The 25627-nt window shown below is 44.1% G+C and overlaps 1 protein-coding gene across 4 annotated transcripts in view; it reads right to left on the reverse strand.

Moving 5' to 3' along the window:
* Positions 1-761: 761 nt before the first annotated feature.
* Positions 762-25627, reverse strand: part of TFB1M (transcription factor B1, mitochondrial) — a 440085-nt gene continuing 415219 nt past the window's right edge. For all 4 annotated transcript variants that reach the window (XM_078649185.1, XM_078649186.1, XM_078649184.1 and 1 more), the window contains one exon: positions 762-1349. In XM_078649185.1, the coding sequence (XP_078505311.1) occupies positions 1094-1349 (256 nt within the window). In that variant the 3' untranslated portion in view covers positions 762-1093. The remainder of the gene's footprint in view (positions 1350-25627) is intronic.

A 25627-nucleotide genomic window follows, 5' to 3' on the forward strand; every position in this document is an offset into this window, starting at 1 on the left:
TCACAAACGGCTGATTTTTTCTACTCATTTTTAATACAAACCGCAGCAGCTAAGGAGTTAAGGTGTCATCCAATAAAGGTCCCTCTTACCTTCACAAATTTGTTCTGCCTTAGATTGCAACTTTCTTCTTAGGTTTATCCAACTCCATCTGATTTGCATTTTTAGTTTTAAACAAGCAAGAACTGGGAGCAGGACCTTTTCTTTTCTCGGTTTTTCTCATTGCCGGCCTCAGGTACTGAGATCCCTGATTTCAGAACTCACTTTCATAAAAGCTCTTAACCGCATGCGTGCGGCATGATTTCTGCCCGTACGCTGGATTTTGCGGATTCGCATGTTACGTGACGAGCTGGGCTCGTCATGAGCGTGCGAGGAGGCTACCTCATGACGAGCCCAGCTCGTCATGAGCGTCGAAGGGGTTAAAACTTGCCTGTTTTAACCTTCATAAATATACTAACTACATTTTCTGATTCTTTAGTTTTCTTTGGCTCTCAGCACAAGGGGCACCAGAATTATTGGGTATTTGTCGGGCTGTATAAATTCAACATTTATTCATTCATATGGCACATTTCACATGGGTGTTTGCCAACTATTGTAGCACTTCCATGGGTATTTAGAGGATATGTAAAAACATTGGAGACCTGGGTCTCACGTTCCCTTGCCTTGCACTTTCAGACGAACCGGGTAAGAGACCAGGATGGCTATAAGTTTCTTGTTTAAATTTTACAGTAGCTAGAACATAAATGCTAAAACAAAAACAGAACAAGGATTTAATTTTTAATTGTTCATAAATTGACACTGCAGCCAAAATATATCGTACTGTTTCTCTTAATATCTCTGCAGGTGCCATTCCTCCTATACTTAGACAACCGTGTTAAAAAGTTTTTCCACAGGATCTCTCTGTCTTTTATCCCAAAAAGTTTTTCCACAGAATCTCTCTTTCTTTTATCCCCCCCCCCAAAAAAAAAGAATGGCTCAGATTTGTACACTGAAAGTAGCAGATATTTGTACAAAATGCCCCTCACCATGCCGAAGAAGGCCACAAACGTCACAGCATTTTAAAATGAAGGCTGCTGGGTTTTGTTCTTAATTGTCTTCATGTCCAATCTTCATTTTCAGATGTTTTTGAGAAGCTTTCTGGGTTGCTACTCCCTCGCTTCTTCAACCGCAGTTCTTCCCTAAAGTTGTACCCAAAAAGGTTTGGGTCCTCGTCACACATGTCTCTGTACACATTGCACAGATTTTTAAACTGCAGTATCGAAAGCTGCTTTGGTCGTAACGTTGGGTCGACGTCGGCCAACATCAACATTTGCTCCGTGGATTTCAACCGTCGAGCTTCTGGAAACAGCACTCTAGTTTGGGAGGGATCGAGAAAGGTACAAAAAGTCAACACTCATCATCAAACTTTATTTCAGCTACTAGCAACGGTAAAAAGTCCAATGGATGATTACAAAATATCTTATATTTCCTAAAATTAAACCAATAGTCATTCATAAGGAAAAGATTAAAGGTTCAATTGTATTATTATCGAGCATAAATTATTCACAAAAACAATACATCTCTAGTTTCAACAGCAGCACGTAAAAAAAGAAACAACAGCTCAATAAATCAAATGGGGTAGGATGCAACTGGAGATGAAAAAAGCTGATTTGCATCTGATAAAACCAATTTCCTGAAGTAAAGATACAAGAAATCTACTCCTTTCACACACATAAAATTGATAGGAAAAACTAAGAGCATTAAGGTCTGCGTAGAGCAATAGTCAAGAGGGAACAGATTCAAATGTTCTAGTGCTACATAACCCTAAGGAAAAGATAGAAAACAGAAAAGGATGAAGAATGCTCACCCTCAAGCATTTTAAAATAAAGTGATCGCTTACATTTTCCACCAATATCAGGTAATGTTCGATTGTTTTTATTTAGTTTTTTTGTAAAAAAATGAGATTTTACTGAAGATTTGGTTAATGGTTCGACTGCCTCAGGGAGTGTCTATGATGCCAGAGAGCAGTCTTTACCCATGCCTTATCATTTTTAACTACTAAGTCAGGATTTGTAAATAATTCAGACCGTCTAGTTCGCAACACAAACCATGAACATATTTTGGCCATATTTTTAGTGTGCGACAAGTCTCAAGTATGGATCATTTTCTGGTTCAGGAAAGTACAAAGATTAGTCCAAATGGACAACTGTTATAATAAAAGAGTTACTTTAGCTCTATTCTCCAAATATGGGACAGCGAACTGTGCATGGCAAGAAAAGTGGGAACTATGAGGCAGGAAAACCAATAGCCTTCTAAAAAATTGTTTTTTCTTCCATCTGCAAAAATAGGATCAATAAACCCCCAAATTCCTGAGCCACCGCAGATAAAAGAAGGCATTTACTATTACAGATCTCCCAATGGCTTCTTGCCCAGCCTGGTAGCAAAACTGATGACTGCATCAAGTAATTGAATACATTACTTTCATCTTGACTGCAAATGATGAGACCATCTGCTACTGTTATCAATATCAAATACAATACCCAAATATGAGAGGGCCTGGATTTTTTTCAATCACATTGATTTTTATTCAGTCAGTCAGTCAGTTCAACTTTATTCGGATACAACTGTACCCATAAAAGCACACAAAACAAATACATCACAATAATTAATACAAAATTAAAATACAATATACAGGTTTCGAAAGTGACTTGTGCAAAACTGTCCATCATTCAGTATATATAATTGTTGGAAAGGAACACATCACAGTTCATGGTAAGAAGTATCAGGGGTCCATCATGGATCTCCGCGCCCTTATTGCGGTTTTTAAGAAAGTGCTAGTGCGAAAGAGAAGTTCAACATCATCTAATTTTATTATTAAACGATATGCTACCTCCAAAGTAATTGGTCTTCTTTTATTAAAATAGGGACATAAGAACTGTTTAAAATATTTGATATAGTATTTGCAGAAGAATATAAAATGCATAATAGTTTGCTCGCTCCTCCCATCACAAGAACACAAATGAAAATTCGAAATTGGGCTATGGCCAAGTGGAAAGCAAAGTGCAAATCGAATTGTACCAGCTCTCAGTCGAAACAGTATGCTCGTCTCCCAATGGCTCATTGGTAAAGACAAATAAGTGTGAAGCGGATAACTATACAGTTCAATGAGCATGTATTTGCGTACAGTTGTTTTCCTGGCCTCTACCATCTCCCGCTCATCGTTATATAGGGAGTACAAGGTGTTCTGCATTTCCTTTTTTGCAGCTGAGGCGGCTAATGTAGTGTCCCAGAAAACACTTTCCCTATTTATACTACGCAAGGTGCCTAGGACACCACTCAGCCATGGGATTTCTAGGCCCTTATCGCAGCGTAAACAGTCCTTGATAATCAGCTGTGTCAGGGAGGCTTCCACACTGCAATCCACATAAGTGCTGGACGTGCCCGAATAAAATCAGATATAAAATGAATATTGAGTTCTTTGCGACTTATGTATTGGGGGGTAGAAATTTGAGTGTTCAATAATTTTCTGCCAAACCTATTTTCTTTCTGCTGAATTACTGAGCAGTTGGCCATTCCCCAGATCTCGGCGGCATATGTGGCCACCGGCGTGCACTGAAGTTTATACATTTTCTGTACAGCTAAAAACGCACCCGTGGTCTTAGGGCGGGGTAAGCTTAAGATCGAGTTGGTGGCCTTTCAGAACTTGCTCCTGGCGTGAGCTAAATGCTCACTCCAGGAGCTGTTCGCAGCAAAGGCCAATCTCAAATATACAAATGATCTTACCCAGGTCAGTTTTTGACCATCTACTGTGATTGGGCCTATGTCACGCTTCCCCGGGCCACTACTCGTTAGGAATGATTTCTTAAAATTTACCCTCCGATCTAGTGTTTTCATATAACTGTTAACATTTAAAACAAGAAGACGCAGTGAGTTTGGGGTACGGCCTATAAGAACCGCATCATCTGCGTAAAGCAGCACGGGGATGGGTTCTTTGTTGATATGGGGTCGTCTCGGGAAGCCAATCTCAAGGAGTCATTGAGGCCATTGATATATAAAATAAAAAGCAGGGGGGCCAACACGCAACCTTATCTGACCCCCCTGCCGACATCAATGGGCCCCGAAACCTCTCCACCCGCCCCAATCCTTACTTGGGCCTTGAGGTCTCTATGTAAATATGCCAAGAAATTTACCAAGGTTTCATCCAGACCTCTGGCCAAAAGGATTTCCCACAGCCTTGACCTATTCACTAGGTCAAAGGCTGTGGACAGATCCATAAAAGCCATGTAGACGGGGGACTTCTTTGCGATTGCATATTTACCATTAATCAGATTCAGGTTGAGGCATTGTTCCTTAGTTCCTACCTTACCCCTAAAACCCAACTGACAAGGATCTAGGAGGTCATTTGCTTCTACCCAATTCATAATTTTATTATAAAGGACTCTGCCTCAAATTTTGAGGGTATTGTCTATTAGGGAGATAGGTCGGTAGTTACATGGAAGAGATCTATCTCTCTTCTTGAAGATTGGAACTATTATACTTCTGGCCCAAGTCTCAGGTATCTTTGCCAGCGTCAAATTATTAAAAATATTCAAAAGCAGCGGGGCCCAGAAGGCCGGGTTTCACTTGATTAGATCGATGGGTAGACCATCAGGACCCGGCGCCTTATTGCCTAAACTCTGGTTAATTGCTTCGACTACGTCTGAAATACTGATGTCTATGGGAGTTGGGTTACCTAGAATGAGGGTTAATTCGCATGGAGATGGAGTGGAATAAATAGCTGAAAAATGAACCACCCATGCAGCGCTAGCTATATTACAGCTGATCGGAGTCAGGGACTGGCCCATAGAGCGGACTTCCCTGACTGCTGCCCAGAAGATGTTGCCATTTTTTAGACTAGCTGCCTCAGACAGTTTGTCCCATTGTTCCCTCAAAAGTTTGTTCTTCCTATATTTGATAGCCTCCTTATATTCCTCTCTATCCTGCTTAACTCCTATGGAGCACCTCGGGGTGGCGGTTAATGCCCTACGTAGGTTTCTATTCGCTCTGGAACAGTCGTGATTGAACCATCTAGGGGTGAGTGCCACCTTCAGGGGGGGTTTAGAGAGGATGGTTTTGATCGTCTGGCAAATCTTCCCAAAATCCTCGATTATCTGCAGTGGTGATGATTCTAATGAGAGACAAGAGTTGATAAGTGGCATATTACACTTTACCAATTTCTTGAAGGTGTCTGAATTATCGGCCCCCTTCCAGCACAGTCTTAAGTTATTAGTTGAGACTACTAAGTTTGCAGCCCCGCATTCGGTCTGAAAAATCAGCCGTCGGGCTGCATATATCGTTGCCTTGATGGGGTTATGGTCTCCGAACTCAGATGGTACTACTTCGGCAGATACCAACTGTTTTTCAATCAGAGGGCATACAACCAATAGTCATTCATAAGTAAAAGATTAAAGGTTCAATTGTATTATTATCAATCATAAATTATTCACAAAAACAATACATCTCTAGTTTTAACAGCAGCATGTAAAAAAAGAAACAACAGCTCAATAAATCAAATGGGGGTAGGATGCAACTGGAGATGAAAAAAGCTGATTTGCATCTGATAAAACCAATTTCCTTAAGTAAAGATACAAGAAATCTACTCCTTTCACATACATAAAATTGACAGGAAAAACTAAGAGCATTAAGGTCTGCGTAGAGCAATAGTCAAGAGGGAACAGATTCAAATGTTCTAGTGCTACATAACCCTAAGGAAAAGATAGAAAACAGAAAAGGATGAAGAATGCTCACCCTCAAGCATTTTAAAATAAAGTGATCGCTTACATTTTCCTCCTATATCAGGTAATGTTCCATTGTTTTTATTTAGTTTTTTCATAAAAAAATGAGATTTTACTGAAGATTTGGTTAATGGTTCGACTGCCTCAGGGAGTGTCTATGATGCTGGAGCAGTCTTTACCAATGCCTTATCATTTTTAACTACTAAGTCAGGATTTGTAAATAATTCAGACCGTCTAGTTCGCAACACAAACCATGAACATATTTTGGCCATATTTTTAGTGTGCAACAAGTCTCAAGTATGGATCATTTTCTGGTTCAGGAAAGTACAAAGATTAGTCCAAATGGACAACAGTTATAATAAAAGAGTTACTTTAGCTCTATCCTCCAAATATGGGACAGCGAACTGTGCATGGCAAGAAAAGTGGGAACTATGAGGCAGGAAAACCAATAGCATTCTAAAAAATTGTTTTTTTTCCATCTGTAAAAATAGGATCAATAAACCCGCAAATTCCTGAGCCACCGCAGATAAAAGAAGGCATTTACTATTACAGATCTCCCAATGGCTTCTAGCCCAGCCTGGTAGCAAAACTGATGACTGCATCAAGTAATTGAATAAATTACTTTCATCTTGACTGCAAATGATGAGACCATCTACTACTGTTCTCAATATGAAATACAATACCCAATTATGAAAGGGCCTGGATTGTTTTCAATCACATTGATTTTTATTGGAAAAGTTAAGGGTTGTACAGGACTTTAAACCCAAGGTCATAATAAACGTTTTAGTAAAGTTGGTACTTATACCTGTGTCGTTCGTAAAGGTCACAAAGCAGTCAATCAATTTCTTTAGGCCATTGGCTGGAGAGGTCATAAGCATGGCCTGCGTAGTCAGTGTAAAGCAAGACAGGAATAGTCCTCCCTAACTGAGGCATAACTTGACTGGCAGTCACTAGGCCAGCGCAGATCGTAAATGTACACAATAAAAAGAATAGGAGCTAAAAAGCAGCCCTGCCGAACACCTCTTGCCAAGTTAAACAATTCAGTACATCACAACATTAACACTTTAAATACACAGTTGGCAGCCATCAGCACAGTATCTTTCAAAAACTACTAAAGCACAAGTTACTTATCTTCGGTAACAATGTATCTGTAAGAGACATTAATTAGTGATAGAGTCCTTACCTTAGAATTACCCCCAGGCGTCTGACTGGCTCTGGAAAGTTTTCGACAGCAGTACCCCTGCGCGTCAGAAGGTGGCATTGTGCGGCTCCGGGTCCATCGTAGGCGTTGTGATCACCGGATGACGTTGAGGCAGCTACTTAGACGCCGCACTCGCACGCTGTCAGTTCTGTACATGACTTTCCGCACCAGGAACCAGAGCCATGCAAGATACTGACCACCGGTGCATTGAAACTAGGGCCCTGAAAGGGATGACCTTAACCCTAGAAATCACTAACTAATGTCTCTTACAGATATATAGTTACCGAAGGTAAGTAACTTGTGCATCTGAAAGAGACAAGTTGGTGATAGATTCCTTACCTTAGAATAGATACCCCAGCAATACCAACACCGGTGGTGAGTCTGCGAACCAAGATCACACCATAAAGTCATGGAGAACAGAACGGTCAAAGAAGCTGTCTCTCCAGACTTGGCTGTCAAGGCAATAATGCTTGGTAAAAGTGTGCAGCAAGGCCCACTAGACTGCCAGACAGATGTCTTGCAGGGGGACACCACGTCCCAATTCAGTAGTAGCTGCCGTCGCCCCGCCCTGGTAGAATGGGCGCGCAGCCCCACCGGAGGTTTCTTTTTAGCCAGAGAATAACAAGCTTTTATACACAAGACGACCCAGCGTGAGATAGTCCTCTTGTATACAGCCCGGCCTTTCTTGGCACCTACGTAGCCAACAAAGAGCTGGTCATCCACCCGGAACTGTTGTTTGTGATTTAGGTAAAATGAGAGCGCATGTTTTAGGTCCAGGCGGTGGAGCCTCTCTTCTTCACTGGAAGGACGTGGAAAGAAAGTGGGCAGGGTGATAGTTTGCCAGATGCAGAAGGCAGTAACCACCTTTGGCAAGAAGGAAGGACGAGTGCGGAGCACAACCTTGTCCTGATGAACAGACAGAAAAGGAGGTTTACAGGAAAGAGCCTGGAGCTCATTCATACGCCTAGTGGAGGTGAAGGCAACCAGGAAAGCAGTCTTTAAAGTCAGTAAATGAAGAGGACAGTTGTGAAGCGGCTCAAAAGAGCGCACATCAAATAAGTAAGAACTAAATTCAAGTCCCACTGTGGCATCACAAACGGAATAGGAGGGAAAAGGTGAGTAATGCCTTTGAGAAATCTACTTGCGACCAGGGACTTGAAAAGAGAGGGCTGATCAGGGAGCCTGAGAAAGGCCGAAATTGCTGAAAGGTAGCCCTTAATAGTGCCCAGAGCAGAGCCCTGCCGGGCCAAAGAAAGAAGGAACAGAAGGACTTCTGAAAGAGGGGCAGAAAGGGCATCTACAGCCTTTGCTGTGCACCATTGCACAAATTTGTTCTACCTGCAGGCGTATACCGATTTAGTGGAGGGACGCTTGGCTGACAGAATGATATCACAGACTTCGGGAGGCAAGTCAAATAGAATCAACTGTCGCCGCTCAATCTCCACGCAAGGAAGTGGAGGCTGGACAGGTTCGGGTGGAGGACCGTCCCCTGCTGCTGCGACAGAAGGTCCTCCCGAAGGGGCAGTCGGATCGGGAGATCCACGCTCATACTGAGTAGCTCGGGATATTAAACTCTTCGAGCCCAGTCCGGGGCCACAAGAATGACTTGTGCCCGGTCGTGCCTGAATTTCTTCTGCACTCTGGGTAGAAGTGGTATATGCGGAAAGGCGTACAATAGACCACAACTCCACTCGTGACGAAAAGTTTCGCCAAGCCAGTGCCACCTTGGAAATTCCAACGTGCAGAGCTGCTGACATTGTGCGTTCCCTTCGGTGGCGAATAGATCTAACCAAGGCTCTCCCCAATACTGAAAGAGACCTTGTACCACCTCTGAGTGAAGACGCCATTCGTGATCCATCATGCACCTGTGGCTGAGTTCCTCCGCCGTGGAGTTCAAAGAACCTGCCAAGTGTTGAACCACAAAGGAAATGCCTTGACATTCCAGCCTCGTCAAGAGATGCAGAGCCTCCTGACATAGGGTCCACGACCCTACCCCGCCTTGCTTGTTGCAGTACCACATGGCAGTGGTGTTGTCTGTGAACACCTGCACTACTCTCCCCTTGACAGTGAGAAGGAATGCCTTCAGTGCAAGTAAAATCGCCCGGAGTGCCAGAAGGTTGATATGGAGCCTGGACTCCACCGAAGACAAGAGTTCTCTGATCTCCGCTTCTCCCATGTGGCCGCCTCATCCCAGGAGGGACGCATCCGTCACCACTGTGTGCTCCGGTTGGGGAAGGGAGAGTGATCTGCCGCTGACCCAACGCTGGTTTGTGAGTCACCACTGCAACTGTCATGCAGTGCCCTCCGAGATCTGGACGTACTCGGACAGGTCCCCTTGCTGCTGCGCCCACTGGAACTTCAGGTCCCACTGCAGAGCCTGCATATGCCATCTGGCATGATTGGTCAGCCGGATGCAGGAGGCCATGAGGCCCAGCAGACTCAAGATCAATATGACCGAAACCCAGGACAAGGGCCGAAAGGGCGGAATCATAGCCCGAATGTCCCGGACTCGCTGTTCGGGAGGATAAACCAGAAACTGCGCCGTGTCCAGAACCGCTACGATAAAGAGGAGATTCTGAGAGGGAATCATGTGCGACTTCGGCACGTTAATGGAGAACTCCAGCAAATGCAGGAGGTCGGCCGTAGTCTGGAGGTGGGAGACGATTGCCTGGGGCGGGCCCGCCTTCAACAACCAGTCGTCGAGACAGGGGAAGACTGAAACCCCTGATCTGTGCAGATGAGCTGCGACCATCGCCTTTCGACTTTCGTGAACACCCAAGAGGTGCTGGTAAGGCCAAAAGGGAGCACAGTGAACTGAAAATACTCGTGACTTACCGTGAACCGCAGGTAACGCCGGTGAGCTGGCAGGACAGGGATATGAAAATAAGCATCCTGCAAGTCCAACACTACCATCCAGACTTGCGGGTCTAGGGCAGACAAGACCTGAGCAAGTGTGAGCATCTTGAACTTCTCCATCCGGAGGAAGCGATTGACGGTCCGAAGGTCTAAGATAGTACGCAGGCTCTTGTCCTTTTTCGGAACCAAGAAGTAGTGGGAGTAACAACCACGACCTACTTCTGGCGTTGGAATACACTCGATGGCCCCCTTGGCCAAGAGGGCCGCAACTTCCTGCTGGAAAAGTGCCAAGTGATCCTCCGACATGCGCTGGTACTGAGGTGGCATTTCTGGAGGGGTGGTCTCGAAGGGGGAGTAGCCCCTTCTGACAATCTGTAAAACCCACCTGTCCGAAGATGGTGCGCCAGTGGGGGAGGTCATGGCAAATCCTGCCGCCCACTGGCATTTGGTGGGCCTAAAACACAGGACTAGGAAGGTTTGGATGCAGTGGTGCCAGGGGAGGTGGTGGACTGACCCGCCTGCTGGCCCCGTGACTCACCTCGGTGGGTCCCAAATCCGCGGCTGCGCTGAGACTGTTGCTGCGCAGGCCTGTGGCTTTGAAATGAACGTGTTTGGGCGCCCCTTCATTGACCACGAAAAGAGCGAAAAGCAGAAGTCAAAGGAGTGCGCTTGGTCAAAAGGCCCAAGGACTTGGCCATAGCCCGCAGGTCCTTAAAACGCTCCAACGCACTGTCTGCCTTGTTGTCAAAAAGACGAGTGCCATCAAAAGGCATGTCCATCAGAGTGTTCTGGACATCCCCAGAAAAGCCAGTTGTTCTCAGCCAAGCATGGCGGCGTAGAGCCACTGCTGTGGAAATCGCTCTGCCCAGCAAGTCGGCGGTGCCAAGGCCACAACGAATCGTGAACTTCGCTACATCTCTCCCCTCAGCAATAGCTTGGGAGAGCACCGTCCAGGTCTCCTCCGGACACTGAGGCAGCACCTGCGCCACCGTATCTCACACAGAGTGGGAATAACGGCCCAAGAGGCATGTGGTGTTCACAGACCGCAACCCTGAACTGGCGGAAGAGAAAATCTTCTTCCCAAACTGCTCCAGTTTCTTGGATTCCCTGTCCGGAGGTGCAGAAGGGAATGCGCTCGGAGACGCAGAGGCTTGGACAATCAAGCTCTCAGGGGTATGGTGTTGGGAGAGGAAAATGGGGTAGCCCGAGGCCAGGTGATGGCATCGGGCCACGTTCCTATCCACAGGAGCCCCTGTGTTTAGCCTGGACCAGGTGCTCAAAAAACATCAGAAAGTGCATCATTAAAGCGCAGCAGCGGCTCGGCAGAGGAAGCCGCCGGCCAAAGCACTTCAGTCAGGAGGTTATTCCTGACAACCACCATAGGGAGCTCGAGGTGGAGAGCCTCTGCTGCCCTACCCAACACCACTGAATAAGTACCACCCTCCTCCATAGCCATGGTGGAAGGAGACAGTGCGCCAGGTTCTGAAGAGAAATCCAGATCACCTGCGTCCTCCAAACCCTATGCCCAATCCGGGTCTAACTCGCATTAACTGCAAAAGGGCCTTCAGACCCCCCCAGTCCTCCCCGTCCTCCGTAACCTGCTGGGAAGGTGGGAAAGAAGGAGGAGGATGGAGAAAGGGTTACAAATTCCCCAGTGACGCCGGAATAGGCGTCGATCGACACCGGTCCCGCACGTTTCCATGTCGGGGTGGAAGCTGACGACATCGGCCGGGGAGCCGGCCGATGCCGGTGGCAGTGCCGTAGACGTCGATGTTGGTGGAGGTCGTACAAGGTCAACTGACATTGGCTGGGATCCATGGGGATCTCGCAGCGCCAGAGCCGTTGACGAAGGGCAAGGACCCCAAGTCAGACCCATGGGGCCCGATGGGCCAAAGATACGGCCCATGGCTGACAGAAATTCCTGCAGCCGGGCCGGAGTCGCCGACGGACCCGCGAAAGGCAGGTAGGCAGTCTGCATAGGCTCCACTGGAACCGTGGGGTGGCACCACCCGCACCCTCAGCCGTGTCGCATGATGGGGAAGGCGAAGAGCGACGTCGCTTCTTCGACTTCTTGTGCTTCGTCTTACCTGACCGCGAGTGCAAAGACTTCGTCGAACGATGGTGGGACCGATCCCTCGACCTCCCACAAGACCGGGACCTTTAACGGTGTGAAACCGACTCCTGGGCTCAAGCAACTTTCGGGACCGCTCCAGCAAAGTTTTCGGAGCCATGGCCCGGCAGTCGGGGCACGGCGTGGGGTCGTGGTCACACCCCAGGCAGTAGACACTCGCGGTGCGGGTCCGTCACGGACATCATGCAGGGACAAACCTTGCAAGACTTAAAACCGGGCATCCCTACAACACCAGGAGTCAAAGGCTCAAAAAAGACAGAGACAAAAGTCCCCAAAAACTCAGTCAAAAAATTGACTGGGGGTACCGCTCTCTTCGGATCTGCGCTTGCTGGTGCGGCAAAAGAAAGAACTGACGTCAGCCCGTGAGGCGGCATCTAAGTAGCTGCCGCAAAGTCATCCCGGCGATCACCATGCCTACGACGAACGCTGAGTCGCACGGTGCCACCTTCCGACGCGCAGGGGTACTGCTGACGAAAGCTTTCTGGATCCAGTCTGACGCCTGGGGGTATTTCTAAGGTAATCTATCACTATCGTGTCTCTTTCAGATAAATCCAACATCTGACATGCTGAGCACTAGTACTTACTGGGTAACTGACATCGTTACCACCCTTCCTTCTCTCAGGTTTAGCTGGTTGGGCATGATTTAGTGTTGAGGAGTGAGACATTCCGCATGAAATTATCACACAAACAGTGGAGAATTTGATTTGGTTCAGGAGCAGGTACAGAAACATTCAGTTTCAAGTGGAAAACTCCAGCCAAGTTTCACACTATAGGGAATAAAGTCGGTTTTCTCTCTATCACCAAATCTGCGGACAGAATGGAAACTCTTGCACATTCCAGCATTGCAATCTTCCACTGGCGGTTTGGGGTTGAGATTTTGAGGCCCAACGTCAATGGACAGGCATAGAGTTGCTATTTGACCATTCCTTAAGAAAATAGGATGGAATTCTTTCCGGGTACCTGAGTATTCAAGCAATGCAACTGAGGAAGCAATACTGACAGTATTCCGGGAGCAAAAAAAATCTGTTGTTTTCTTGTATGTGTGTTGTGTCATGAACATATTGTAATGTTGTATTATGTATTTATTGTCTGTGCACTGATTTTAAATTTATAAGTGTGTTTGTAGCCCTGAAGAAGTCCTTTTGGACAAAACTCATTGGATACGGCAAAATACAGGGAAGAAAATAATTTGTTTTTAAATGAAAAAATCATGATTAAAGAATTTATTTGATAAAGAAAAAGATTCTGGGATTCAGTCCCCAATACTAGACATAGTGATCTTGAGTGGGTGCTGAGTCATATATTATTTTAAAGTTGATGGAGCGTTTCTCTGAGTGTTGAAAATTAAGACGGCTGCTCTTCTAGACTCGGCGATACAAAAGGGGATGATGGACGGAGCGTTTGAACAAATCAAACACTCACCCCCAGTCAACTGATCTGGGTTTAATCCATCACCATTCTTTAGTTCACTCAGCCACCCCAGTTTAGACATGGCTATATGCAAATCAGTCTGACCCTGTGCCTCGTGGGAACAGTCCAGCCCGAACTGCCCAGTCATGTCTTCCCTGGACCGGAAACAAGCATCCTGGGACCGGTTTCGGATTCATAATCCTCATCAGCCAGGCTATCTTGAATCCAGTGGCCAAGTGAACAAGGGACTCACGTCTGAGCATACCCTGCCACACTTAGGGCGAACAAAGCGATACACAAGGGGATGATGGACGGAGCGTTTGAACAAATCAAACACTCACCCCCAGTCAACTGATCTGGGTTTAATCCATCACCATTCTTTAGTTCACTCAGCCACCCCAGTTTAGACATGGCTATATGCAAATCAGTCTGACCCTGTGCCTCGTGGGAACAGTCCAGCCCGAACTGCCCAGTCATGTCTTCCCTGGACCGGAAACAAGCATCCTGGGACCGGTTTCGGATTCATAATCCTCATCAGCCAGGCTATCTTGAATCCAGTGGCCAAGTGAACAAGGGACTCACGTCTGAGCATACCCTGCCACACTTAGGGCGAACAAAGCGATACAAAAGGGGATGATGGACGGAGCGTTTGAACAAATCAAACACTCACCCCCAGTCAACTGATCTGGGTTTAATCCATCACCATTCTTTAGTTCACTCAGCCACCCCAGTTTAGACATGGCTATATGCAAATCAGTCTGACCCTGTGCCTCGTGGGAACAGTCCAGCCCGAACTGCCCAGTCATGTCTTCCCTGGACCGGAAACAAGCATCCTGGGACCGGTTTCGGATTCATAATCCTCATCAGCCAGGCTATCTTGAATCCAGTGGCCAAGTGAACAAGGGACTCACGTCTGAGCATACCCTGCCACACTTAGGGCGAACAAAGCGATACACAAGGGGATGATGGACGGAGCGTTTGAACAAATCAAACACTCACCCCCAGTCAACTGATCTGGGTTTAATCCATCACCATTCTTTAGTTCACTCAGCCACCCCAGTTTAGACATGGCTATATGCAAATCAGTCTGACCCTGTGCCTCGTGGGAACAGTCCAGCCCGAACTGCCCAGTCATGTCTTCCCTGGACCGGAAACAAGCATCCTGGGACCGGTTTCGGATTCATAATCCTCATCAGCCAGGCTATCTTGAATCCAGTGGCCAAGTGAACAAGGGACTCACGTCTGAGCATACCCTGCCACACTTAGGGCGAACAAAGCGATACAAAAGGGGATGATGGACGGAGCGTTTGAACAAATCAAACACTCACCCCCAGTCAACTGATCTGGGTTTAATCCATCACCATTCTTTAGTTCACTCAGCCACCCCAGTTTAGACATGGCTATATGCAAATCAGTCTGACCCTGTGCCTCGTGGGAACAGTCCAGCCCGAACTGCCCAGTCATGTCTTCCCTGGACCGGAAACAAGCATCCTGGGATCGGTTTCGGATTCATAATCCTCATCAGCCAGGCTATCTTGAATCCAGTGGCCAAGTGAACAAGGGACTCACGTCTGAGCATACCCTGCCACACTTAGGGCGAACAAAGCGATACAAAAGGGGATGATGGACGGAGCGTTTGAACAAATCAAACACTCACCCCCAGTCAACTGATCTGGGTTTAATCCATCACCATTCTTTAGTTCACTCAGCCACCCCAGTTTAGACATGGCTATATGCAAATCAGTCTGACCCTGTGCCTCGTGGGAACAGTCCAGCCCGAACTGCCCAGTCATGTCTTCCCTGGACCGGAAACAAGCATCCTGGGACCGGTTTCGGATTCATAATCCTCATCAGCCAGGCTATCTTGAATCCAGTGGCCAAGTGAACAAGGGACTAGACTCGAGCCTCACTGTGTTTTAAATTACACCTTACCCACCAATGTGTTAGGTGCAGCATCCCTGTGCCTCAGCCTCTCTTTAGTAAATCACTTAATAGGGTTAGCCAATGAGAGGAGGTGGTGGGATTGTCCGCTTCCTACTGCCTGCTTGAAGCCTCCAGCTCTGTCCCAGGCTGCCGTGTATACCCTCCCACAACCCTCTAGTCCCCAGGTAAGTGCTCCATTGAATGTTTGGATGCATGCATATGTGTATGAATGTATATGTATTTGTAAGTGTGTGCTGTGCTTATAAATGCAACGGTGTGCATGTATATGTCTATGAATGGGTAGGTGAAAGTATGTGCATGTGTGTGCCACAGAGCCTCCAGTAATAAAACAAAGCAGACACCCCTGGCCGATACTCCCTGTCTTCTTCCCAGTTATGGTATCTAATGTCTCATTGGGGACTGTCCACAATATGTATCCAAGCAAAGCAGTTCTTGTGTTAGCACACAAAGCGTGGGCTGCACGGAATGACTGTTAACCAAGAACCAAAGGCTGTGTGAGCCAGCTCCTACAAACGACCAAAGATACGACATGTTTAACTTAGCGCGAAAGCACTACCTCATGTGCTACCCAAACTGAAGAAAGACGTAGAGAGAGTGAAAGAACAGCTAAAAGATAGATCCAAATAAGACCTAAAGATGCTGGTCTAAGTCCTGCTTAGGTATTTGCTCAGTGAGAGAGTCAATCTGTCAAGGAAAGTCTTGGTGAAAACACATGGGGGCAGACTTCTTGTGCCAAGAGATTTGCAATGTCCTTGGCCCATCTTTGAAAGATCAAACGGACCGTGTCTATTTCAGCAAAGAATAACAAGCATAAGCATAGCCAATAGGTCTTGCCTTTGGGGCCTTATAAGTGTTTTTCGATGCCACGCTAAATCCTGGCTTTATCTTGAAATTTGTGAGACAGTTTGTAATACTGTAAGAGTAAGACCCGCCGGCATGTTTGGTAATCCTACTCTAAGTGTTTGAATAGATGACTGCATGCACAAGTGTGTTTGCATGCAGCTCTTTGACGGCAGTTCTTAGCTCACTGTGCTAGATTACTATTGTAGGTTGTGAATTGCACAGTAACAAAGGGATCTCTGAGACAAAAGCAGAAACCCACAGAGCTCTACACATAACATACACTGCTGTGATCTGCATGGTACACATTCTTTGCAGTAGTCATATTAACCCATAAAAATGGTTACAGAAAATGGCATAAAACAAATAGTTTACAACCTGGAGAAAATTAAAATGGCTAAACAAGCACTTTAAATTCATAAGGGGAAAATCACAGCAAAGAAAACAAGAATGTGGCACTGCAGAGAAGTTTCCAATTCAATAGTCCTGTGTTTTATCCTCTCGGGCTCCATTTCTTTTGGTGTGCAATGCCAAGCTCGGACATCTGCAATCTTGATTTAAGATATCAGCGACTTCTTCATTCAAAGGAGTTTACTTGCAAACTAAATGGCAAACCCACAGATATCTCCTTACACTGTGGAAAAACTAAAACTTACAGGACATATAAAAAGTTTTCCAAGAAATGCCCCTTGCAGGAAAACAAAACACACACCAGGCCCAGACAATGAAAATGTGTTTTATTTATGTTTCAAAAACCAAAACATAAATACAAGGCATTGTCATTTACAATGCCAATAGCTCAAACTCGCGTAAATGTGAGACATATTGCATTGCAAATGCTTGTTTGCCTGCTCTACTGATGGGGACCGCACTGCAAACTAATTAAATAAAGCAGCGCGCCTGCAAAAGTGAAAGCGGACGGTGCTGGAATAAAAATCCACAACTACTGGTGGAACCCAAGTACATTTATTGGTTAACTCTTACATGAAGCCAACTCCAAGGAAGCACTCACACCAATGAGGGGTTCAATTCCATGGCTCCACTACCTCTGCTAAATACCCAGAGCCATACATCGCCCTCTGTGAAACAGCATCTCTGTATGCAACGCTTCTCAGGAGGTATTCGCATTAACAACACCTGCCTCATTCACAGAAAAGCCCATTCTGGGTTAAGGGAAAAACAGGAGTTCTCTTACGAGGCCATTACCAAAGAGACTAAACTCCCCTTAAAATCAGCAGGGTGCGGGCAAAGGTTAAACAAATGGTGACTTCCCCTGGGGAACAACAATGCAGCAGCCCTGTTCATCTGTGATATCAATGCCCTTTGAACTACCCGCTTAGACATCGCTCTAATTCAATTTACACGTAATTAAGGAGTCATGTACCTCATGAAGATAGGCTATAGCATTTTAGCAGGGATGGTCTCTAGAATAGAAACAGTTATCAAGCATATATAACTTAGGTCCCTGAGAATAGGCGCTATGATGGAATCTTATTGCAGGCAGGGGAGATCAGTGTCTCAAACTGGAATAATTTACAGAGTCAGTGATTATCCCTAAAACAAGCATGAACTTAAGCAATAACGTTGGAACCCCTGTATTTACAGCCAAAGAAACTGGAACGGTCCTAGGATTCTGTGTCTAAAAACAATTCTCAGCTATATAGCGCCTATGGGCAACAGCCTGACTTTTCAATCACCGTGATAAAAGGACCTGTTCAAAGCAATACAATGTATTGCACCTCAAGTACTTAATCTACCACACAAAAAAAACATGCAAATCACCACAAGGGCAAAAACGTTCCCGGAGGAATGCAACGTATATTTTTAATAAAAAACTTTCCAAGTGAAATATGCAATCTCATATTTTAATTAAACTAAATTAAGCCACACGATTAAACAAATCGTATGCATACAGAACTGGTGTAAATATAATGATCTGCCCTGCACCCCGGCACACTACTGAAGTCGGAAAAAAATAATTAACCGGAGAATAAATTCCCAGCGAAAAGGAATCCCTCAGATGATGAGGCGCGACGTCGTCTCCTCCGCCTGAAGCGGCCCAGCGCGGCCTGGCCCGGCACGTCCCGCAGTGATATGTATAGTGAATACACATCAGATGTTGCACATCAAATCACTGTTCCAGCTCTCATTTCCAATGCACGGACGGTTCTATATTCATAAACTTCTGGCGGATGAAAGTCAAATCAGCCTCTCGGAATATTAGCGAATGCCACATTTGCTACTCCTGGAGATATCTCTGCTGTTGAAATGAGGAATGCAGCTGCTACCCTGCATGGCACTGCTCGCAACACGCGTAACATAAAAACAGCGTTCCGCAAGTGGTGCGCACGGGCTGTAAGGAAGAAAAAAACGAGGAATGCAGCTGCCACCCTGTGCGCCACTGCTCACTCCTGCAAGCAAAACACTGTGGGAGTGAACCTTTGCAAAAGAGGTGGGACATGCCCCAGCCTTTAGCCATTTGCAGGCTATGATAACAAAGTGACACACCCAACAGCCAACCCAATGCGTGGGGGAAGTCAGACCCACACAACGTAGTTTAGAGTGCTTAAAAGAAGCCTCGCAGACAGCGCATGCGTGCTGGCTTAGGCTTGACCTAAAAATGGTACTCTCAAAGCAAACCTATAGAGCAGAAACTAGTATGACAGGGCCACCCTGCAGACTCCGTCATCCACTTCAGTGCACAATCACGTAAGAACATGCATCTCTGCTCGTGGAAGCTTGTAAAATAAGACAGCTCATTTCATCAAGGGACTAGCGCTCTGAAGTGACAATGTGTTACAACAATTGGCGCTCATTAAAATAATATAATAAATAGGAATTATAATATTGTAAAAAGTAAATCATTAAATCAACACCACTGCAAGATAAAATGTCCAGCAACTCAGAAGGTTTCTTCTAATTCCAAACTACTAGCAGAAATTTTGCTTAGGTTGAATGATTGACACGGACGAAAAAACGTACTCTCTTCAAATGAAGCTCTCTGTGACTTAGAATTCACTTATCCCACATACTGCTCTTGATACAGGCAAGAATTTAATTTTTTTTTTTAAATGACATATGTTAAACAGTATGGATACATTATTATATAACCTTCACATAAGCGAGATTCGTGTGTTTAATTTAAGGTGAGGGATTACTACACTTTGTCTGCAGGGAAATTTTGGCCTAGACTCTGAGCAAGCTCAACGTCAAATGGTTTCTAATTTTATTATGTCAGTCTAGGAAGAAGATAATCTTCTCCCAGTATGAATTATGAGGTCAGTTATCAAGAACTTGCTTGCCTTTAAGCAGAGCTTGTCAGTGCAATAGCTCTCATCAATGACGCTTAAAAAATAATACCTACCAACAAATACTAACTAAACAAATGTGCATGATAATGATCAATTTATACATATAATTCTATTTTCAGAGTTAGCAGAGTAAAATACTAACAAAGAATGAATGTGCTATTTTTCAGGTTTCAGCTCTCATATTTTGGCACTGGCACTGTACTGATAACACAGAACTCTTGATGTGGGTTCCTTGGTGCCCTGCCTACATGCACGGTTCCACACTCTTTCCCATCACATTGTAATTGAGCACTGCCAGACATTTGCAATTCTGTCTCCACTCCCTGATAGTGATCTGCAACAATGTACTGCCTGAAAGGGAAATATCCCCCAATACATTGACTGAATGCCCATCTGAGGCTACAAAGGAATTGTGCTTCTATAACTGGACCAGTAGTGATTGTAGTATATATATGTCCAAGGGATTGGCACCCCTCACCACAGGATGAAGCCTAACTGGAACCAAGAGGCCATCAGGAGCCCAATCCAATCTCACTAATACCCTGACCCATTGAACAGTTAATGATTATTATATTTCCCCTAGAGCAGAAGCATTCCAAATAATGATCCATATTTAAGACATCAGAGAATACTGTAATTCTCCCCCCACCCCAAATAATAAAGAAACTATCAATTGCAGGCTAAGGTGTACACTCTGTATTGCTTGTGTTTTAAGTGCAGTGTTCACCCAGTGAACAATTTCAAAAATGTGTGTCACTGAATATGCATACAAATTGTGTATTGTAAACCACACTAACATGGCTGATGTCTTTCCTTATTTGAATATCCGTCTGAGCAAACATGTGGTGTCATACTGATGTATGTTTCTGCAAGATTTTTAAAGTTATTCCAGTATGTAGTACTTAAAAAAACATTTTCCCCAAAAATGTATTGCAAGGTGATGGAACTAGAGATATTCCTTATATTGGCTAGGTAGGCAAGTGAGGTTGCCCAAAACTCACAAACTGTAAGTACGTTTTTGAACTGTCTTTTCTGGTATCAAAATTATTCTGTATCTTTCCCCACTACAAATGCTGGATGGAAAGATGAAACAAGATGACGCTTGGGTTGTCTGGGGTGAAAAATGTCTCTGCCATATAAGGTAAAGAGCAATCCTGAATGACTAGAACAATCGGCGGAATATACAGCTATATTACATTCAAAGCCAGACATCTATTAAAGTTACAGGTGTAGACAAGATAGACTACATTGTCTCTATGTAGGAAATATATAGCACATCTATTCTATGGGCATCCCGTTACAAAATTCAATTCAATTTTATTCAATATTAACTGCATTGATCAAAGTCATAACAATGGGTCTATTGAATACTCTCATCACTCTAGCGCACAGAGAATCTTCTTGAACACTAAAAATGTTGATTCCACTGCCTCATGGGTAACTGACTAAATGAAACAAATTAGTTCAGGCACAGTAAAGTCTACTTGTCAAAGACGGCAGGTTAGTACTCCTTGGCTTTCTTGTTTGTAGGAAGATCTACTGAGCTGAAAACTGCAGAGATGATAAATAATGTAAAGAGAGGCTAATACCTCAGCAAACTTAAGAGTAGGAGTAGAAAAAGCCGAACCTCAGAGGTCAATGCCAGCTCTGAAAAGGAAGAGAGAGAAGGAGTAGAAGAGGTACTGGTGTAGTAAAGTGTACAAAGTGGAAACTTACATATGTTTATGCTTGTACTCTTGGTAATGACATGAAAACTCTCCTGGCCTTGACTACATTCCGAGGATGGCTGACACATTACTGCTATGACAAAGTCAGAGTGACACACATATGATAATTGGGTACAGTAGTCAAGGCAAAAGACGTATTCAGAAACTACAGGATGAATAAGAAATGCAGCATCCTAGCTTTTACATAAATGATTGCATTAAAGCAACAGAGGTACAGACAATGTGTTGATAAGGAAAGAAACCCTTGAGGTCCTAAACCACCTTTTAGAGTGGTGTTCTATATAGACAAGCGCCACAGAAGACGTGTTGTCAAAAAAAAACCTTGGTATACAAAAATCATGGTGGAGAAATGCTGTAACAGAATCATAGGATAAAAAGATCAGACATTAGATAGATTTAGGGAAAGGTTAAGGCCAACAAATGAAGTACATTATAATGTAAGTAAGGGGTTAAAAGAAAAAATGTAATGAATTATGTTTAGGCAAGGGATTTAAGGGTGTCTATCTTATTTATAAAACACAGGAATTATACCTGGAACTCACAAAATAAACAATGAGATTTAAATTTAAAAAAATGTAAACACCGGATCTGAAAATGAATCACCCAAATATAATCTCAAAGCGATCAACTGCCCAGGAAACAATCTTGAAAAAATCCTCAGATTTGAGTGAAGTGTGGGAATGTTGGGGGTGGGGGTGGAGGAGAAATGGCATAGCATACATATATAAAAAAAATAAATCAGACCCTATGCAAGTAAGTAGTAAGTGATACGGTAAGATTAACGTTGAAGGTATGGCATGGGGTAAGGTAAGGGTTAAAACAAAAAAGGAATAGGAAATGGGTAAGGGAAACCATTTCTAGAGAGTCTTTCCCAAACAAAACCTAAAAATTAAAACTGCATCACAAAGTCACAAAATAAATAGTACGAGATATAAAAAATTAAATAGGATGCTGAAGTTAATCACCTACGTTTAATTGCAGAGCGATTAATTGACCGGAAATTAACACATGGAACTCACAGAGGGAGCAGCTAAATAATTAGTGGAAATACTGTACAGTAAATACGTCAAAGGGAAGATGCTGAAAATTACGTGATTTATTGTTATAGATGCTGATTGGAGCATCTAAACTGTAGCAGTGACAAGGTGTGCGTCAAACTAATAACAGCTGGTAAACAGACCAAGGCAGTTAATGGCCAGGGTCTTCCTAACAATCAAACTTAAAGACTCTAACCTACAGAATCAGTATTTCAAATAGGAAAATTATCAAGAATCAACATCTGCATTACACACAGGGAAAGGTAATATTGAAACTAAAGGTAATCCTTTGTAAAAATGTATTTTATGATTGAAGAACAAATACAATCGAAAGGTTTAGCATTCATGAGAGGTAACCAGAATATTAACTGCAACATGGTTAGTATTTCAACTGTGCAGAGATCCACATAAGGAGTGACACAGTAACCTACATTTCAAAACAGTAAAGTGGAACAGGCAATGAAGTCAGGACAACAAAGCCACAGAAAGAGGAGAACATTAACAAATTCACTAAGTAAGTAGACAAGACCATCTAGAGTGTGTTAGTGGAGTCCCTTCACGATTTGGGGGGTCAGTGGGACAAGGAAAAATGAAGATCATTAGGGAAGCAAACAGACCACTCAATAAAAACCTACATGCTTATAAAATGAGCAGGGTCACTCAGGGACTGATCTCATCAATATATTTATCGAACACACTCCCACTGTCAATTATGGAGCATTTAGCCCCAGCTAAAATGGTGACCTTGTTGAGATGCTTGTACACGTAAAAAATACCATGTGACCAATTCCAATGAAGACATTCAGAGCACGCACCTACTTAGTCCTTAGTTAGGATGGCATGGTTAAATTAAATATGATGAAATTGTATTGGGATTCTGGAGGCCTTGCACTCACTGATCTACAACTTTACTTCTAAACAAGTCAGCTCCAACATGCAATTAAGTGGTGTATGTTAGAATGCAAAGGGGAAAATATTGTTAAATGGAACCTCTCCCTGTACTTCTCATGAGGGGAGAAGCTATACAACTACACTAACCATACGCAATATGAGAAAAGGGGGTTGCCAGGGAGGCTGCTGTCAGGAGAGTGCTCTGGCACTCCCCTTTTCAAGAGAGCTGGAGATTTGATGGTTGCAGTCTTTGAGGCGTTTAAATCTGGATATGTCATATGTACAATACAGAAAGGGTGGCTACAATACTTTAGGAGACCTGTATCTGGAAGAGACCTTTATCACACTTGTTGACGCCCAGGTGTATTTGGGGTAAGACCAACCGAGTTTCATCAATAGGCTAGATTGGTAGAAAGAGTCTCTACGTATTCCTGAAGAGTCTCAGGCATTGGAGGTCCTATTAAGGCTGGGTCAGGGGCTTAAACAGATCTTGCTGATTCAAAGATCCTGTAAGACAAATTGAAAATAAATTATGCACCTAAGTGCGAAACAACAGTGATAAAGAGACATACATGATCCTCACAAGGATTTAGAATGGAAAAATGAATGCCCACAAGTAACGGCAAATTTAAATGTGATAATTGTAATGTTCTGCATGGCACCATGTTGGACCCATCAAAAATTATGAAATGCTACCCAGAACCATCGGCTTCCTGCCAATCATGACACGGGCATGTAGTACATTAAACCCTTGACAGCACTACGTTTAGAAAGTAAACCAAAACAATGTCTGCTTAGTATAATCACAAAGCCTGACAAACGCACAATAGGATATCAATTTGTGACAAAGGGGTTACAGCTATCAAAACGCCACATAGCCATACATTGGCTTCATCATAACGTCCCCTCGAAAAAAGCATTGGAAAAGGACATATAAAAAGGGCCACATTTGAAGGACTGAGCATAAAGCCCATCAGAAAGGAGGAAAAAGCACCGGAAGATATAGCTAATTGGGCAGATACGATTACTGAGTTAATATGAAACCCAAAAAACGAAATGTTGGAAAAACAACAACCATAGTTCAAAAATTATACTGTGCTATCAGAACTGTGCACTCTGTAATAGAACCTTTTATGGAAATTACCTTCAAGTTCTAATTGATGAAAATGACTTGATGTTTTTCTTCAAATATGCTATGCTATAAATTATCTTACTGTGAAGTGTGTGTGAAGCAAAGTGCACGATCATGTTGCTCAGGAGACATCAAGTCCAAAGGGAAGAAGTTTATTCTTTATAGAAAGGTCCCATCCAACTGCTCTCACCAGTGCCCAGCTCTCCCTCTGATCATTCCTTCACATTCCAAAATGACCATGCTACATTCTACAGCCTAGCATTCCATGCCATCCCTTAACATATGCCCACATATTACAGCGTGTTACTGTGATAATATCAAAATTGCTATCTTAAGTTCACAAGCGTAAAATAAAGATATCAAAGTTTTTTTTTAAAAGGTGTGTCATTTAAAGGTGAAAATATAGTAGTGGGATTGAGAAGTTGAGGGGAGATAGCGATCTTTCAAAATACAACAGGAAGCAGAGTTATGGAAATTATTTGTTTATATAAGAAAATAACAATCAGATATGATAGGTGGGGTGCAAAAACATATTAAAGGGATTGAAAGAGGGTGGCCATGAGTGGCACTATGAAAGCAGTTTCTCATCGGAAGCTATGCGGGAGCAGCTCTCTAGCACCATTTGTCGCCAGAAACAAGTTTATAACTGATAGCTGCTTGCATGTAGTAATGAAGATACGTTTGCCGCTCGTTCGTGAGTGCTAACAAAGCCATAGACATATGCCTACCACAGTGGAAATCAGTAGAAATGGATGGGTTTGTGTATATATGCATGGATAAGATAAACATTAACCACATGCGTGCGGCTCATTTTCCCGCTGTGCGCTAAAGAATTCAAAACCCCGCGGTTCATGACGAGCTCAGCTCGTCATCAGCGTACAAGAGGTGTACTTCATGACGAGCTGAGCTCGTCATGAGCGTGCAAGGGGTTAAATATGTGATAACAGAGGGTCTGATTATGAGTTTGGCAGACAGGACACTCCACCACAAACTGTCAAACCACTGGTCTGCACACAGTATTTTGAGATGGTCAGGTTTCCGCCAGCAGTGTGCTCGCTGAATCTGTTGGAAACCTTACTTAAAGCCCTGACAGAATAGAGCCTGTTTTTGTTAGAACATCAGGGTGCCTGCCCTATTTTGAGGGGTCAGTCTAATTGTTTTTTTCTGTTTGGGGCCGCCAAGGAAAACCTGGATTCCTGTACTGAAAAAAATACCAATGACGCCCATACTCTTGGCGAAAGCTCCCAGAGTGTCTGGGTCGGCAGTACTTTGTTTTTCAAAAAGAACTCCTGCTTTGGGAGTCTGTTTTGAAAAACAAATACGTTTAAAAGTTTGATTAGCAGCAACTTTAACCCCTCTGCCGCGGCCGGAATTCTGCGCCTGTGCGGCCGTTTTGA

The sequence above is a fragment of the Lissotriton helveticus genome, chromosome 6 (genome assembly GCF_964261635.1).
Source record: "Lissotriton helveticus chromosome 6, aLisHel1.1, whole genome shotgun sequence".
NCBI lineage: Eukaryota > Metazoa > Chordata > Amphibia > Caudata > Salamandridae > Lissotriton > Lissotriton helveticus.